The sequence below is a fragment of the Pinus tabuliformis genome, chromosome 7 (assembly GCF_031772625.1).
Source record: "Pinus tabuliformis cultivar Carrire ecotype Pingquan chromosome 7, CPIR1, whole genome shotgun sequence".
In the NCBI taxonomy this organism is placed as follows: domain Eukaryota; kingdom Viridiplantae; phylum Streptophyta; class Pinopsida; order Pinales; family Pinaceae; genus Pinus; species Pinus tabuliformis.
In genome coordinates this window covers 1,766,415,780-1,766,431,514 of record NC_142293.1, presented here as the reverse complement: position 1 = coordinate 1,766,431,514, position 15,735 = coordinate 1,766,415,780, and the positions used below count along the sequence as shown (strand labels likewise).

At 37.7% G+C, this 15,735-nt stretch overlaps 1 protein-coding gene across 1 annotated transcript in view; it reads left to right on the top strand.

The window, feature by feature from the left end:
* GATA26 (GATA transcription factor 26) overlaps nt 1–15,735 on the top strand; it is a 243,333-nt gene that overhangs the window by 138,929 nt on the left and 88,669 nt on the right. The window contains exons 3-7 of the mRNA XM_089460480.1: nt 9,715–10,165; nt 10,315–10,387; nt 10,674–10,777; nt 10,913–11,138; nt 11,288–11,402. Of these exons, the coding sequence (XP_089316606.1) occupies nt 9,715–10,165; nt 10,315–10,387; nt 10,674–10,777; nt 10,913–11,138; nt 11,288–11,402 (969 nt within the window). The remainder of the gene's footprint in view (nt 1–9,714; nt 10,166–10,314; nt 10,388–10,673; nt 10,778–10,912; nt 11,139–11,287; nt 11,403–15,735) is intronic.

The following is a 15,735-nucleotide window of genomic DNA, read 5'->3' as shown; positions in this document are numbered from 1 at the left end:
ACATAGCTAAATGTGTTTAGATTTTATCTGAAGATTAGCTATCTGAAAGTGGTGATTCATTTTATGAACTAGTTAGCATTTTGTGGTCATTCAAAGTATTCTATCTTTTGAAAATTTAATTGTTGGAGCTTTGCTAAGTCATTAAAATTGATTGTGGTTGCTTGAATGTTTTAATGCTCATCGTATGCTAGACATTTCAGTAAATATTTTCAAGCAATTATTGAAAGATTTTGTAATATTACTAATTAGCCATGGCTAATTGGAATATTCGATTTTGCTTATTTTTGCCTTCTATAGTTATTTATGAATAAAAAAGTGAGGGTAAGGGGACATGACTCACTTTTAGAATAAAAGTCACTTCCTAGTAGCACAATGTTGTGACTTAGAGGAGAGCCAAGGGGGCCAAAGGGGGACACAGAGATGGACCCCACGCAGACACTTGGAGGGACTGCGCAGAAGGAAAGAAACACGTGGCAAGAGAGGAATTATGTTGGAGAAGGTGGGCCTTGGGATTGAGAGAGGCAAAGGCTATAAAGGAGAGAGGAGCTTCTTCATTTTGGCATTCGATTATGTGCATTTGAGCTAGTCACTTCGACTTAGAGCACGCTGGCTGTTTAGCTAGTCTGCAACACTGTTTAGTGCATTGAGTGTCTCCGTTCGAAGATCTCACCCTTAGCCCCGGGGGACTTCGAGTGCCTACTTGGGCAAGGTATTTCCTTCAACATTTTTGGCAGTAGTTCCATCAACGTTTTTGGCAAGAGGATTGAGCATCTTGGAGGACTGCGCAACACTGAGAGGGATGACGCAGTGCTTTTTGGCAGGAGTTCGAGATTGAGGGTTTGTAGTAGGATTTGTGTTAGGAGATTGAGCAGGGGATCAACCCTTGCATATTGGAGGGTTTTGGCAGAGGTTTCAGGCAGATTTCTGGAGGGTTTCATTTAGTGGCAGCGCAGAGCCTTGAGAGACTGCGCAGAACCCCAAGGGGGTGATTTTCAGAGGTCAGCCATTCCAGGAAAGCTTTCTGGGTTTTTTTGGGTTTCTTGAGTAGAGTCCGATTCTAGAGTTTCAGCCTTTTCTAAGGAGGGGATCGGCCCCAAATCCTCATTTGATTTCTAGCAGCAGCAACAGCACTGCAGATCTCCAGCGGCTTGGACGCAGTTCAGAGAGGAGCCATTTCTTTGCTATTCTGAGAATATTTCTCTACTTGCCTTGAGCAAGTCGAGGTGCCGTCTTTCTGATCACCTCTGTACTCATTCCTTTACTCAGTATAATAAAATGGCTTAGCATGATTTCTCGCTGCATTTCTTGTGTATCTGTTTGTATTCCGTATATATATTATTGTTGCTGCACTACTATTATTATATCTCTGTGATTTTCTCGGCTACTATAACACTTGTGCGTTTTTCTAATTGATATTTTACTAGGGTTTGAGGAATATTTCGGGTTAGAAATATTATAGATTTGTTCATATTTATATTTCCTAAGCAGCGAATCAATTATTCGATTTCCACTTCATCTAGCAAAGGCACTGGTATTAAACATTTAAAGATCTAATCAAGTTTTAAAATCAATCAAGTGCTTGTTTCCCTCGCTGTGTCTCCCAAGCCAGTTGATTATCAGTTGGTCTTCTTTTTTCCCATACGGTCTAGTCTACCCCCCTTAGCCTAGAGAGACGGCTTAAACAGAGAGATGGGGGATCAGGGTGACAGCCCCCGGTCTTAGCATTGTCGTGTTGCCTTGACACTTTGCGCGACAACAACGTCCATGGCTATACTCGAACAATTTTAGTGTGCTTTTCTCTTTTTCTTCCAATGCGGATTCTGCTTTACAGCTTGCAACAAAAACTCTCTACGTCCAACTAGGAATCTGAGTTGCAATGGCTCCCTCTGACTGCTGGAATCACTAATCTGGGTAATTCGATTTTCCTGCCTCACTTCAAATGAAAAATCGAACTACTGCCATAGTAACTTGAACTACCTGTTTTGGGCCTTGTGCTCTCTTTTGGGAATTTGATCTTTGCTCTCTCTGAATAGCGAAATTCCTTTCTGCTTCTGAGCTTCTCGGCTGATCAATTAAGCTTTGATACAATGTGAAAATTTATCTGTTGCAACTACTAGAGATTATTCTTCTAACTCAAAAAATTAATTCTGCAGTTTATTTGCTTACGCCAAATAACAAATAAAATCACAACTACAATTTTCACCATAAAAATATTGTGGAAAATAAAATACTGGAAATAGAGAAATTCTAGTGCACACATAACAAATTTGACACGGTTATTTTTGGACAATTGTCCCCTGAAAAACCCAACTTGGGAAAACCGATCCAACAGATGAAGGTTTTATTATTAATGTTCAACAACAATTATGAATACAATAATTTAGATGCCCAGTTGGCAATCTAATCCGAAGAAAACACTGGAAAAAATATTGTGAGAATTTTTCTCACCCCACAACTATTTTCTGCCTTTGAAATAGCTTCACTTACCTCTGCGCTAAAATGCATGCGTAGTCCCTACGCTTGCCCTCTGAATATTTCGGCCTTCCTTCGACTCTTCCAAGAACTGAAAACTTCCTCCTGGAATGCTGCTTCTTTCCTCTTCCTCCTGTTACTCACCCTGTGGCTCTATCTTCGCTATTGAGTTACTACTACTAAGAAAATTGAACTGCCAAGCAATTGAGTATCTGCAATGGATGATCTCCACCACCACATTGACTTTCTTTTATAATCCACTGGTGGAGCACCAACGGCTAAGATTAAAACTTAATCAATGGCTAGGATCATTTGTGGGTCGATTAGTGTGAGCTTCTAGATGATTCTCACTGTATTTCAATTAATACTGATTAATTAACCATATTCGCTAAGTTTAGATACGAAATATTTAAAAATTGGTTAATAATCTAATCGAGACACTTCTAGGGCGAATTTCCAGAAACAATTCCTGGGTTTTGGAGATCTCATGTATTCTAGCCTCTCCACAAAATTTCGTGGCTAGAACACATCCGGTACTACAAAAACTAACACTTCTATCCTATATGTCACATAAGTGGAATTTATGATCTAATTGGCACATTGTTATTTATTCTATTGAAATCTAACGTTTACTTGTCTTGTGTTAGATGTAATAATTGTTAACTTAGCACTGAAATCACTCATTAAAGCACTCTAATTGTAAAATCTTTTGGTGTTGACTATCTTAACTCTTTTTGGGCATATTGATATCTTGTGATCTAAGTCATATTGCTTCTTGATATCTTAAGTCACAAGACACGTCCTCCAAGGTCCCGTGTCCCGTATTTAACGTGCCGGACACGAAAGCGGCCCTAAAATGCGTCGAAAACATTTTTCATCGTGTCCTGTAAAACATAAAACGTATTCTGACGTTTTCGTCGTGTCCTTCATTTGGAAAACAAGTATTCGGTTGATCGAAAACGTTGCCCTAACGTTTTTCCTCCGGTTGAATACGTACCCCACGAAATGTGTAGTTTAAAGCCCATCTAGAACAACTTCCTCAAGTATAAGCCCAACATCATCTAGAACAACTTCCTCGAGTATAAGCCCAACATCTGAATTAGCTGCGACGCCTTCAGTTTCTGTTCAATTACCGGCTGCAACATCTTCAGTTTCTGTTCAACCACAGGTTGAAATGCCTCTAGTCTTTGTTCAACAAATGCCTGCAATATCTGAATCAGCAACTACGCAATCAGTTTCTGTTCAACAACCGACACCAATGCAATCAATTTTTGTTCACAATCAATTTCTGTCCAATCACTGGATGCAACGCATTCAATTTCTGTCCACCCACCTGTTGCAAATGTGATAGCCTCCTCGGACCAAATAGGTAGAAATTTCTCTTTTATTTATTATACAGGTAGAAGTTTAATAATTGATAAGCATAATATAGTCGACAGTAAATTTCATCCATATCGTGATAAACTTGTGTGAATACCATAGTTTATTTGAATTTGGTAGCCTCTAGGGCTATATTCTAGAAATTGTGCGTGGAGAGAGGTTCAAGGTTTGCATATGGCATAGAATGATCCATGAAAGTCAAGAAAAAGTTTTGATATATAGCTAGGTCAATCACTATTATATTTATAAACAAGTGCATGGAGCCATTAATATGACTATTGATCTTTAATTCTTTCTTATATTTGTGATTTATTTTAATTTTACATTTGGCATAGGTATTTCTATAACCAACCAACTAGTATTTATGTGAATGCACATGATCATATTTCTTACTCTCTCAAACTATTGTTCTCATCACTAATCAGACACTACATTTAATTTGCCACATCACTCTTGCATTTCTTTGATCCTTTCCATAGTTCCTCCACATCACAAAGTGTAATAATATGGAAATATGTTGTGGTTGTGCCCTCTTTCAAACTGAAATTCCATGATACTATTAAATGTCATGCTAGTTAAACTCCTAATCCCTTCCTATACTAGTATTAATTCATTGACTAACCAATCCATTTAACTTGCAAGAGGAATCATTTCCAATGTATAATTATTTACTACCTCAAAGTGTGAGAGATACTTAGGATTTAAGGCAGATTTATACCAATTTCTTATCATTATTCTCCACATACTCATGCAAAGACACTTCTGAAAAGAGGATAACTCTTGTATAAGCCCAACATCATCTGGAACAACTTCCTCGACTTAAGCCCACGAAATGTGAACTTTGAAGTAATTATATTTTAATTTGATTAGATAAGCTGCAGCCTGCAATTTAATATGGATGAAAAAACATATTTCGGTATGTATATATATATATATATATATATATATATATATATATAACGTGTCCCTCGTGTCATGTGACTTAGTTGATATCTAATTGTGTTGGCAAGTGATAAATTGGCATTTGAGTATCTTGTCCTAATTGTGATCTAAAGCATTGAAGAATCTATTTGGTTGTTTTGGCGTTTAAATCTAATCAAGTATCTCTTAAATAAGTGGCATTGCTTAAAGAACATAATTTCTGACATTATCTTTGGCATAAGGTTGTTGATAATCATCAATGGGAAATATTGAGCAATTGTGATTGATAATCATTGGTTAAGCGTCTTGTGGAATATACATTTATCTTTGGAGTATTTGATATTGGCACTTAATAATTTGGCGCATTCTTGGTTATAAGATTGTTTCATAATTCATCATTAAGTACTTTCATCATAAGAAGCTAATCTTAACTTAAGTACTTAAACATAAAACAATCTTAACCTAAGAAGTCACTCATCCACATTGCATAAACATCGTAAGTCTAGTTGCATTAATAATTTACCTCCAAGCATAAGCTTGGTTGATAGACTCCTAGGGCCACCCTTTCTCAATTTAGCTTGAGGGACTCAACACCTTTCTAGTGGTTAACATAGTGACCTTGCAGTCGTTAGAGCCACAGTCTCTGCAGCACTGGAGGCATTGGGTGGTTGGAACACATGGGGAGGTATCGTTAATCAAACCTTTGCTTGCTTCCCGTTGGCTTCCATCCCACAACCTACTCTAAAGACTGGTTCCAAAATAGTTAAGAGGAAGGTCAAACTTAGACTAGGCATATAACTTAAAATTAACCAAGATTCTTGCATCACACATAGGTCTTAGGATTTGCACAGCATACAGGTTAGTGAAGCATCTAAGCAACAATTGTCCATCCGGTTACTTGGTTTTAATTTAATAATAAGCAAGAGTTTTGACTCCATAAGGCACTAGTCTCATATTTGAATTTAATATAATCCTTGAGATCTTGCTAAATTAACCAAGCAGCTAGGCCACTCAACTGTGTCTCTCGGACTTGTTGGATACCAACTTGACCTTCGCCTTCACATTTCCATAAGGACTACCCCCCATAGCCTGCTGTTGGGAGACAACTAGAATGGAGAGGTCGGGGATCAGAGTGACAACCCCCGACATGAGTCGTTGTCGCAGTGCTTGTAAAATCTGAGCGACAACACTATGCACACATCCTTCAAAATCAAGGTCACTAAAAGTAACTCTTCCTTTTGAGTTTTGTCTGTGTTATTTTTTAATTTCTTGTTTTTTCCCTTCTTTGCTTTGTAGCCTTAAATCAATCTTAGCATCTTTTCTTTAAGATTATCATAAACTTTTTGATAAGGTTCTACTTTGGCTCGCCATTGTGCTAGGCGTTCTTTAATCCCATGGATCCTCCACCTTTAACTTCCTTTCCACAATAGATTCACTGTTTTATCCCATGTTCATTTAAATGGCAATAAACTCATGCTAGATCATTCTTGTTTTTAGTGGTTGTGGCAGCTTTTATGGTAACAAATAAAAATCTGCATACTAAGCCTTAGGTCATTTTAATTTCTAGGAGAAAATAGCAATTGTTTAGAGAAAATAGAAGAATTATAGGGGGCCATGCCAACTTTTACAACAACAAATAAAAATCTGCATGCAAAAAATAAACAACAATTTTTTAGAGAAAAATAAAAGAATAATAGATGCCATGAAATACCTCAAGAAGATTTGCAAATGTGAGAAAACAAGCAGCTCCAAACAATAGAAAATCAGTTCTCTAGCAGCCCCCACAGATCTGAAAATCACCCCTTCAATCAACTCCAAAAATAAATCAACAATAGCGAAAGATCCTTCAAAAAATATCCCTTGAAGCGTTTCCAAATCTCCCTTTGAAACTTAGCCTAGTAGGTTTCCAACCAACTCTTCTAATCTTCCCAAGAACTCCCTCAGAACAACCTTGTAAAATCTCACCAAATCTGCTCAATAAACTCAGCTCAAGAATTTCACGAAGCTTAAATGAATAGTGCAAGTTGAAGAAAGTGGGTGGGTGTATTTTAATAGCTTTAGGGGGGAAACAGGGTTCCTTTAGATGTCAGCTAGCTCAAAATAATAAATTAAACTTGAAAAAAATTCATTTTTCCCATCTCGAGCTGCGTCACATGGGGTTGTACAAAACCATCCAGTTCCGTAGGGAATTGACCGGTTTGGTGAAAATGGCCAGTTTGGTACCAAACTGACCTTTTCTAGTTCCGAACCTCCAACCAGACCAGTTTGGGGGTCAAACCAGTCGAACTGGTCCAGTGTCGATAACACTGGATCAACTACCCTCTGTAGGAACATTGTTGAAGTCCCAGTGTCTTTCAGCCATCTTCAATCCTCTTAATAGGAAGCCTAGTTGCCACATGCTAACTAGGGCTTCAAGCCTTCTTGCATGATCCATATTGTTCCACATCCCTTGTTGGGCACTTTCCAAACAAGTGGTTTCTCCATGAGGCCTCAATGAAGGGTGTTCACGAAACTACCAAGAGGTCTCCAATGCTCAAGGGAAGAACATTGAACTTGCAATCAACTGAGGTCAAGCATCCACTAAGCAAGCTGTCTCAACTATTCATCTCAACCATTGACCATATTTCATTCTAGAATTCATCTTCGACCATCTAGGCTGAACATACACCATTTATCCTAAATTTCATGAAGCACCCCCAGACATGGTGTAAATACTTTAAGATTAGCCCAAAAAATATGACATTTCCACTTCTTAAGTTGGGAACTTGGAGAGGGTGCTAAAAAGATTTTTGTGGTCTAAATTTTGGGAGTGATTGATTGCTTCCTATCATTCCTAGCATTTATATTTTGTCCAAACACAGGTGGTTTAGTCACGATTGATATTAGATTATAGGAAGTGATCATGTGCTCTAAATGGGTAGAGCGATGCTTATTGTGTGAGGAGCCACGGAAATCGATACCTAGGCACAAAGCTTGTCAGAAGAAATATAAAACAAAGATTAGAGGGCAATTACTAATCATTGATATGATTTTTATGTTGGATGATTCAACATTGGTGGTTCTCTTGTGTTACAAAGAATCTAGGAAGCTTGGAAACACATTGATCTTATGATGTCCTTGCAATGGGATGGTTACAGAAGAGGCTTTTACATTTCTTGTCACTCAATAGGGTCTTGGCAATTTTAGTACTAGATTGTAAGTCATGTTGATAGATGCCTTCCCAAGAGATTTGCTACTAAAGGGGTCTTATATTGGAGTGACCTTGGGGATGAGGTCACCAGAGATTCGAAGAATTGGCCTTGTCTCTCATGTGACAATGGACTATTGCCATTTAACCATTTAGTCATTTGGGAAATTCAATAGTTGATAGAGTATTATAAATTATATCAGCTCAATATTCATTCTCTAGCGCCCATTTGGCACATATGGTTGTAGCGACATGGTAAATCCATTTAGGTTTAGAAGCCTAGAAGATTATGCTAGGTTCTTTTTATGCCATATTACTTCTAGGGAAATCTGAAGAGGATGGAGTGTCTTAGATGAAGAAGCTATTTGGGTGAATCAGCTTTGGATAGTGTGGTATTTTAAACTCTCCTATGAGCTGAAGGTATTTACATGGTTATTGATCTACTATGGTTTTCTCTCCAAAGAAGGGTTGTCTTGGATGGGTTTCATAGATGCTGCATGCCCACACTATGGAGAGGTTGAAACCATTCTCCACGTCTTCTGGAGTTGCAAGTGTGCTCAAGAATGTTAGGGCCTTGTATGAGATGCTTGGCATTATCTCCTCTATAGTGTGATCTTCTAGAAAGCAGCTCTATTAGGTAATCTTGACTCGCTTGGCCCTTTATGCTTTAGAGATGCTTGGCATTATATCAGAGTTGTTATGTTGTATGTTTTGTCGAAACTTTGTTTTGAGGCTGTTTTTAATAGCCCCTTCTTCTCTATCACGACCTTTAGAGAGTGTCTTTTCTTATGTTGCAAATATTGGTGATATATTGCCAACATCACAATATATCGTGATTCTCTCAACTTGGTGATGTTATTGCTAGAAAAACTTCTGATTTTTTCAAATTTTGAATGTATTGCTATATTTTGGAAATATTGTGATATATTGGCAAAATATCATTAGAAATTGTAAAATATCGGCTATCAACAGATTTTTAGATTTTTTTTTGGTTAGTTTGAAGAGGGCAAGCAGGGGATTGAAAACAAAGGATGTTACATTTTTGCATAAAAGGGCTAGAGGGGAAAAGGTTGCTTTGGATGTTTAAAAATTGGAAAGGAAACAATATTTTATATTTTTTTAAGTTTGTCAATATTTTCCGATAGTTTCCCTGATGTTGCTGATAAGTTTCCTTTTAAACCCTTGGCAATTGATTCACCAACATGATGTTTACAACATTGGCCTTTTTGAAGAGTTAGATGTACAGTTTAAAGTAAAAGCACCCTCCTGTGGAGAGATGAGAGAGGTTGCTTAGTTGAGATGCAGTCTGACCTAATGTCTTTTCTCTTGTCCTTTAAGCAGACTCATGCCTGCTCGTATATTATTTTTGTACCAGATAATCTGTTAATGTAAACAGCATTTGAAAAAAGGAACAATCTTTTGTATGCAGGACTTGAACAATGTAACCTTTTCTTGAACTCTGAAATGATACAAACAGTGCAGACCTGTGCTTGATAATGTATGTTTAGTGGCCAGAGGTACTTGAACTCTTTGGGATTGATCCAGATTTGAATGGAAAAAGTGCAACACAGTCACGTCCTTTTCTTTGACATAATAACTACTGGCATTGCCTGCCTGACATAAATTTTCATCTGTTTTCTTACTAAGCAACTATTGAGTTTTGACTTAACTGACATAAAATACCTTTTTTCATCATGAGTTTCTGTAAATTTAACATATTTTATCTTGATTCCAAAATTATATAAATTATGCAGGTTCTGTTTATCCTCCTGTGTGGGATTCACCCATTCCTTCAAAAAAGCGTACTTGCATGTATCGCAAGAGACCATCTTCAGTTGTAAAACTTATGAAAGGCTTGCGGTATATTTTGCGTGAACAAGATTCATCTTACCTATCAGGGTCCTCAGAGGATCTGCTTTTTGCCTGCAAAACTACAATGGTTTCTACTGAGATAGGACTTGGCAGTGTATTTATTAGGCAACCACAATCAGTAACATGGGAAGAGGAGTCAGAGGCAAGTTCACTGTTGGTAGAAAATAAAGGGTACAATACAGTTGATGTTGTAACTCAGGCAGATTCTGGAGCAGTAAACTACTCTGCACAACTTCAAAAAGAGGATAAATATTTGACTGAGAGAGAGAAGGTGAACGTGAAACATTTGCAGCAAGATTCATACAAATGCTGTGGGCCTAACAAAGTACTTTCGTAAGTGTCTGCATGATTGCATGCTTGGGATTTTGACTCCATTGTTTTTAAATGTGTCCTTATATGTGTGCCATTGTTTATTCTTTTCCTTTCATGCTGTTTCTGCTGATTGCATTTAAATTTTAACATTTATATATTTGATAATGTAGGGAGAATTTCCCTTATAACAAGCATGATGTTCTGCGAAGTTGTCATTCGCCTCTGATTTTTGTGGAACTGGAAGTAAGTTGTGCTGTTTTTAGACACTTGAAACCGGAAAGAATGAAGATTAGTCTTTGAGAAGTTACAAATTTAAAGCTATCAGGATGACCTGAAATTATAATATGAGTCATATGCTATAATTGACTGTTTAGATAATTGTATATGTAGTTTTGATTATCACCCCATTGGCTGAGATGATAAGAATCGTTTACTCATCCGTTTGCAATGGTGTTGATTTCTTTGTTTTCTCTGTATTTTTAGGATGCTATGAAATTCACTTGTTTGCAGTTTTTCATTGATATGATAGGATATAGTAAACTTCGATTCATTTGTGGGGATCTTGACGGTACAAGAACAAACAGAATTAATGGATTATGTCTCGTCTGTGGATATTGCCAGGGTTCCTGAAAGGTTAGTTCCTCTACCTTCTTCATTTGCCTAACAATACCCATCATTCTCTGCTTTCAAGCATAATCATAATTATAACCTTAGTAGCCTTATATTTTTTGGAGCATCCAATAACCATATGGTGATTAAAATTTGCAGCCTACAGTGCATGTTTAAGAGTGTACAATTTGAAGAAGCTTTAACGAACTTTCAGCAACTACTTTCTGAAGGCATGTTTGAAATTTACATGTCGGGATTAGACCCTCAACTAAAGCAGATTTTACAAAAATTGATAGTCACAGATCTGACAAACTCTAAATGGATAGAGAGATATCGTCAAACTGAAAATCAGAGTAAGCGTAGAAGGCTGCTTGATTCTGCAAAAGTAAGTATTTATTGCTACTCAAGTAACGTTGTTTAAAGGAGATGGATGAAAGCTTGTGTCTAGGATATATTGGCATAAAAGACAACAAAATTATTGAGTTGACCAGGAGTGTTTCAAATACAAAGCTGAAGAACCACGTGGTTTGTCAGGTTGTACAGAATAAAATATCAACAAAGGAAAAGGGATCATGTTTGTCTTCGAAGTCTGGCACACACTTAGCCGTCAAGAAATCTTTGGACTGGCAACCCGATAAAATCATTACAGGTATATTACAGATCATACTGAATTGAATATTCACTTGATAAGTGCTTTCACATAAATCATTACTTCTTTAGATGTTTGTTAAATTTTTGGAAAGGGGAGGATATATGATTTTTGATCTTTCTATGTTTGTGCGACATTCTTCTGGCTGCTGTAGCTAGTTCTTGTCAAATTGATTGGAATAATTTCTGTAGTGAGGGGTATGAAATTTTAGGAGAAAGAATATTCTAGACTGTGTATAAGATATGTTCGTTCTCCGGATAATTTTTTTCACTATGGTTTTCAAGCAATGATCATGGAGCACCAGCCTGTGGCATAAGGTGGGTATGATGTTGAAATGCAAATTCTCTAGGTTTCATGATGGGACATATGTTCATATTAATGGTAAGGGTAAATCACTCTTTTGCTGTTAGATGGGGAAATATCTTGCATCAAGAGGGCATAGGATTCCTTGATGTTTCCAAGTAGAGAGATGATAGTCATTTAAGGTCATTCTCACTAACCAACCATAATAGCAAGGACATGCATCTCCTGCAGTTAGGTGCATGTTTTGGGAGACATGAGAAGGGTCTCCCCAGAGATTGGGTGTCTCCCTCAATCTCTTGCAAAAACCTGGTGTCTCATGCTAGCTTTTGGGGTTACTCCAAATGTCTTTACATCATGCTTGTGAGTGCTTCATGTGATGTGGATGCATGGTGTATTCTTCATTCCTTTTACTAGCTTTATTTGATCGAAATATTTAATAATTCTACTGCAATAAGGACCTTAAGTAGGGTGGCCAGCTGTTAGGATGAAGGCTTAAACAAGGTTATGCCAGTCTATGTTAGTTTATGTAGCTCAAACAGGTGTTCTAATCTCATGTTGTGTCAATGAGGCTAGTAACGCAAGAGGATTAATTATCTCCAAGCCCAGTTTATTTTTCTTAGTGAAAATGTCTTAATTAGATTTATTAATCAATTTTTAATTATTTTTCTAAGTCTAACTTAGGGAAATGGGTTAATTAATCAGTATTAATTGAGACAGGTTGATTTCTCTCTAGTTACTTCCAGAAAAGTGAATTGATGAGGTCAAGATGATCTTAGCCATTGATCATGATCAGATCTTGGCTGTTGATTGTTCAATGAGAGATTATAGGAAGAAATCGAAGGGGCTCTTGGATAACACAATTTGAGTAAGAAAGGACGCAGTAATAGTGTGGAAGACACCAACAAAGGGTTCAATCGTGATTGAAATCGATTTACCAGAGAGAATTTCTTCACAGTGATTTCCAGTTTCTGAGTGATAGAGCGAGATCGAATTATTTTGCAGAGGCCAAATTTCTCCAGGTGGTGCGAATTGACAGAGATAGGTTGATTTGCCAGTGAGAGTGAATTTTCAAGAGGTCAATTTGTAGGAGGAAAAGATAAGTTTGCTATAGAGATCAATTTTCCAGTAGAGGCTGAATTATTCTGCCACGAAGTGCAAGTTGCTAGTGGAGGCTGAGTTATTCTCTAGGCTGCCACGTGGGTCAATTCAGGGTCGTACAAGAGGGCTGAATTGATTCCGAGGGGCCGAATAGCTTCCAAGAAGTTGAAGTTTCTTGCAGAAGTGAAGAAAATAATTTGCCGGTGCTTTGATAATTTATGGCAAGCAGTTTATGTATTATTTCAATTACAGATTTGCTGAAGATTAATAAAACCCTCATCTGCAGAACTAGTTTTCCCCACCTTGGGGTTTTTCCAAGGACAATTTGTCCAAAAATATTGGTGTCCATTTTATGTGTGATTTTCTCAGTTCTTGTGGTTTATTTAATTGGTGAAATTTGCAGTTGTGTTTTTATGTAGTATTTGTAGTAAATTAATTTGCTGGGACAAATAATCTGTAAAAGATAGGAGAATAATTACCAGATTAACTGCAATAGAATTTTCACATGGTATCAAAGCAGATCTGAGGGAAAAAGAAGCTCAATGCAAGGTACAGGAAGAGAAAACCAAGCGTTTATAAAATCCAGATCGACTTCTTTAGATTTATTTGGGGTTTGCTAATATTTTCCGAGGGTTTCAGATATGGATTCAGCTGGATTTGGAGATTAGGATAGATTGGATGGTGATTCTAACTTTGGTGTTTGGAAAGCCAGGATTTTATTGTTGTTGGAAGAAAATGGTCTTAGGGAATATGCAACGAGTGTTGTATCCGACAGACGCAACATAGCTTCTTCACAAGAAGGAAGATGCTAAGGTGAGGTGGATAATCCTAGACAGGGTTAAGGATCATATTGTTCCACATATCACATATTTGGATACAGTGAAGATGTGGGATGCCATCCTAACTTTGTTCGAAAATGATACTATGAACAGGAAACTAATTCTTAGAGAGAAGCTGAGAAATACTCGGATGAGTAAAGGAGGAGGAGTATTTAGTTACCTCACCAAAGTTTGACTTGTCAAGAACGGGTTAGCAGTTGTTGGAGAGAAACTAGAAGATGGCGAGCTCATGAGAACAACCTTGAACTAGTTCTCAAAGAAGTGGGATGTATGTGTTCAAGTGATTAATGGACGAGATATCCTACTAATTTCGGATCATTTGTGGAGCGATTTCACTCAAGAGGAGCTTAGGCTGATTTTTGTCAGTGGTAGCGATAGTGAGACCCAAGAAAGTGAGGAAGAATAGGAAAACATGGCTCTAGCAGGAAAAGGTAAGGCAAAGAAGGGCTTTAGTAAAGGACCTAACCCCAAAGGAGAAAGGAAGAAGAAAGACCTTTCAAAGGTCAAGTGCTATGGCTGTCACAAGTTTGGCTGCGATGTCAGTAATTGGCCGCAGAAAAAGAAAGGTGAAAAAAAAGGCAAGAAGCAGATGACAACTTCAACAAGTGTAGATGAGCTTTCTAGCAAGATGGAACAAGAGTTCGTACTCATAGCTTGCTTGACTAGCTCAACCTCAGGGTGTTTGGTTTATAAATAGTGGGGTGTCATTTCACATGACAAGAGTTAGGGAGTACTTCTCCAGCGACAAGGAGGAGGACATCAGATTCCAGATTGAGATGGGGAACAAGTCCAAGTGCAATCTAGTTGGGAGAGGGACTGTTCTATTTCAGAGGGAGTCTGGCAAGTCGATTCCTATCCATGATGTGTTGCATGTGCTAGGAATGGGGATGAATTTTATTTCCATTTCTATTGTTCAGGATAAGGGGTACAATGTACTCTTTCGAGGGGCACAAGTGTTGATAAAGCGCCAAGAGTGGAAATCACCCATAGTTATTAGGGTTAGGGGTGACATAATTTATAGGTTGCAGTCAGATACTCCAAAGGCACTAGTGAGCAACAATAATCTGAGAGATCAGGCAGAGCTGTGGTATAGGAGGATGGGCCATATCCATCATGGGGCACTTAAGTTTCTCCAAGAGATAGTGACAGGATTTCCAAAGGCGGGCATAGAGCACGATGATGTGTGCAAAGGATGTTTGTTGGGGAAGTTAGGCAACTTTTCCTAGGAGTGACACCAAATCCAAAGGTGTTCTTGATTTAGTTCATTTTGATATATGTGGTATGATGTCAACACACTCTCTTAGGGAGTATGAGTACTTCGTAACCTTTATTGATGATTACTCCAAGAAGACTTGGATATACTTCTTGAAGACCAAGGATGAACTCTTCACCTGCTTCCAAGAGTTCAAAGCTCTTGTGGAGAATTCAACAGGAAAGAAAGTGAAGGTTCTTCGGTTGGATAATGGAGGCAAGTAGACAAGGAAAGCTTTTGAGGCATTCTGTACCAAGGAGGGGATCAAAAGAGAGTTGGTTGTTCCTTACAACCTGTTGTCGTACAGATTGTCACGACAACGCTCAGACCGGGGGCTGTCACCTTGATCCCCGATCTCTCCGTTTAAGCCTGTCTCCCGTGGCTAAGGGGGGTAGACCCTATGGGGCAATGGATGACCAACTGTGGACCAGTTGGGTTGGGAGACACGAGGGGAAACAAGCACTTAATTGATTTTATTAAGTTAATAGACCAGTGCCTTGTGGAGTTAATGACTGAATGATTATTTATCAAATGCTTGTAGAAATATGAACTCATTAACAATCATTTACCATCAAATAACTCAAACAAAGATTAACTTTTACCAAATGCGAGATAATCGATAAATGCTCAATGGCTTAACGATATTCCAACAATTAAATTTCTAAAGAAGGAATGCTTTAAACCACCACGAAATTTAAATGCTGACCAGATTTCAAACAGTTAATCTCCAGATATAAACATTTTAAGCACATTTAACTTCTCCACAACAGAAAAAAGTCTTTAAAAAAGGATTTCCAATTTTTTTTATTAGCCTTTTTCAAAATTTTTAATTTTATATATA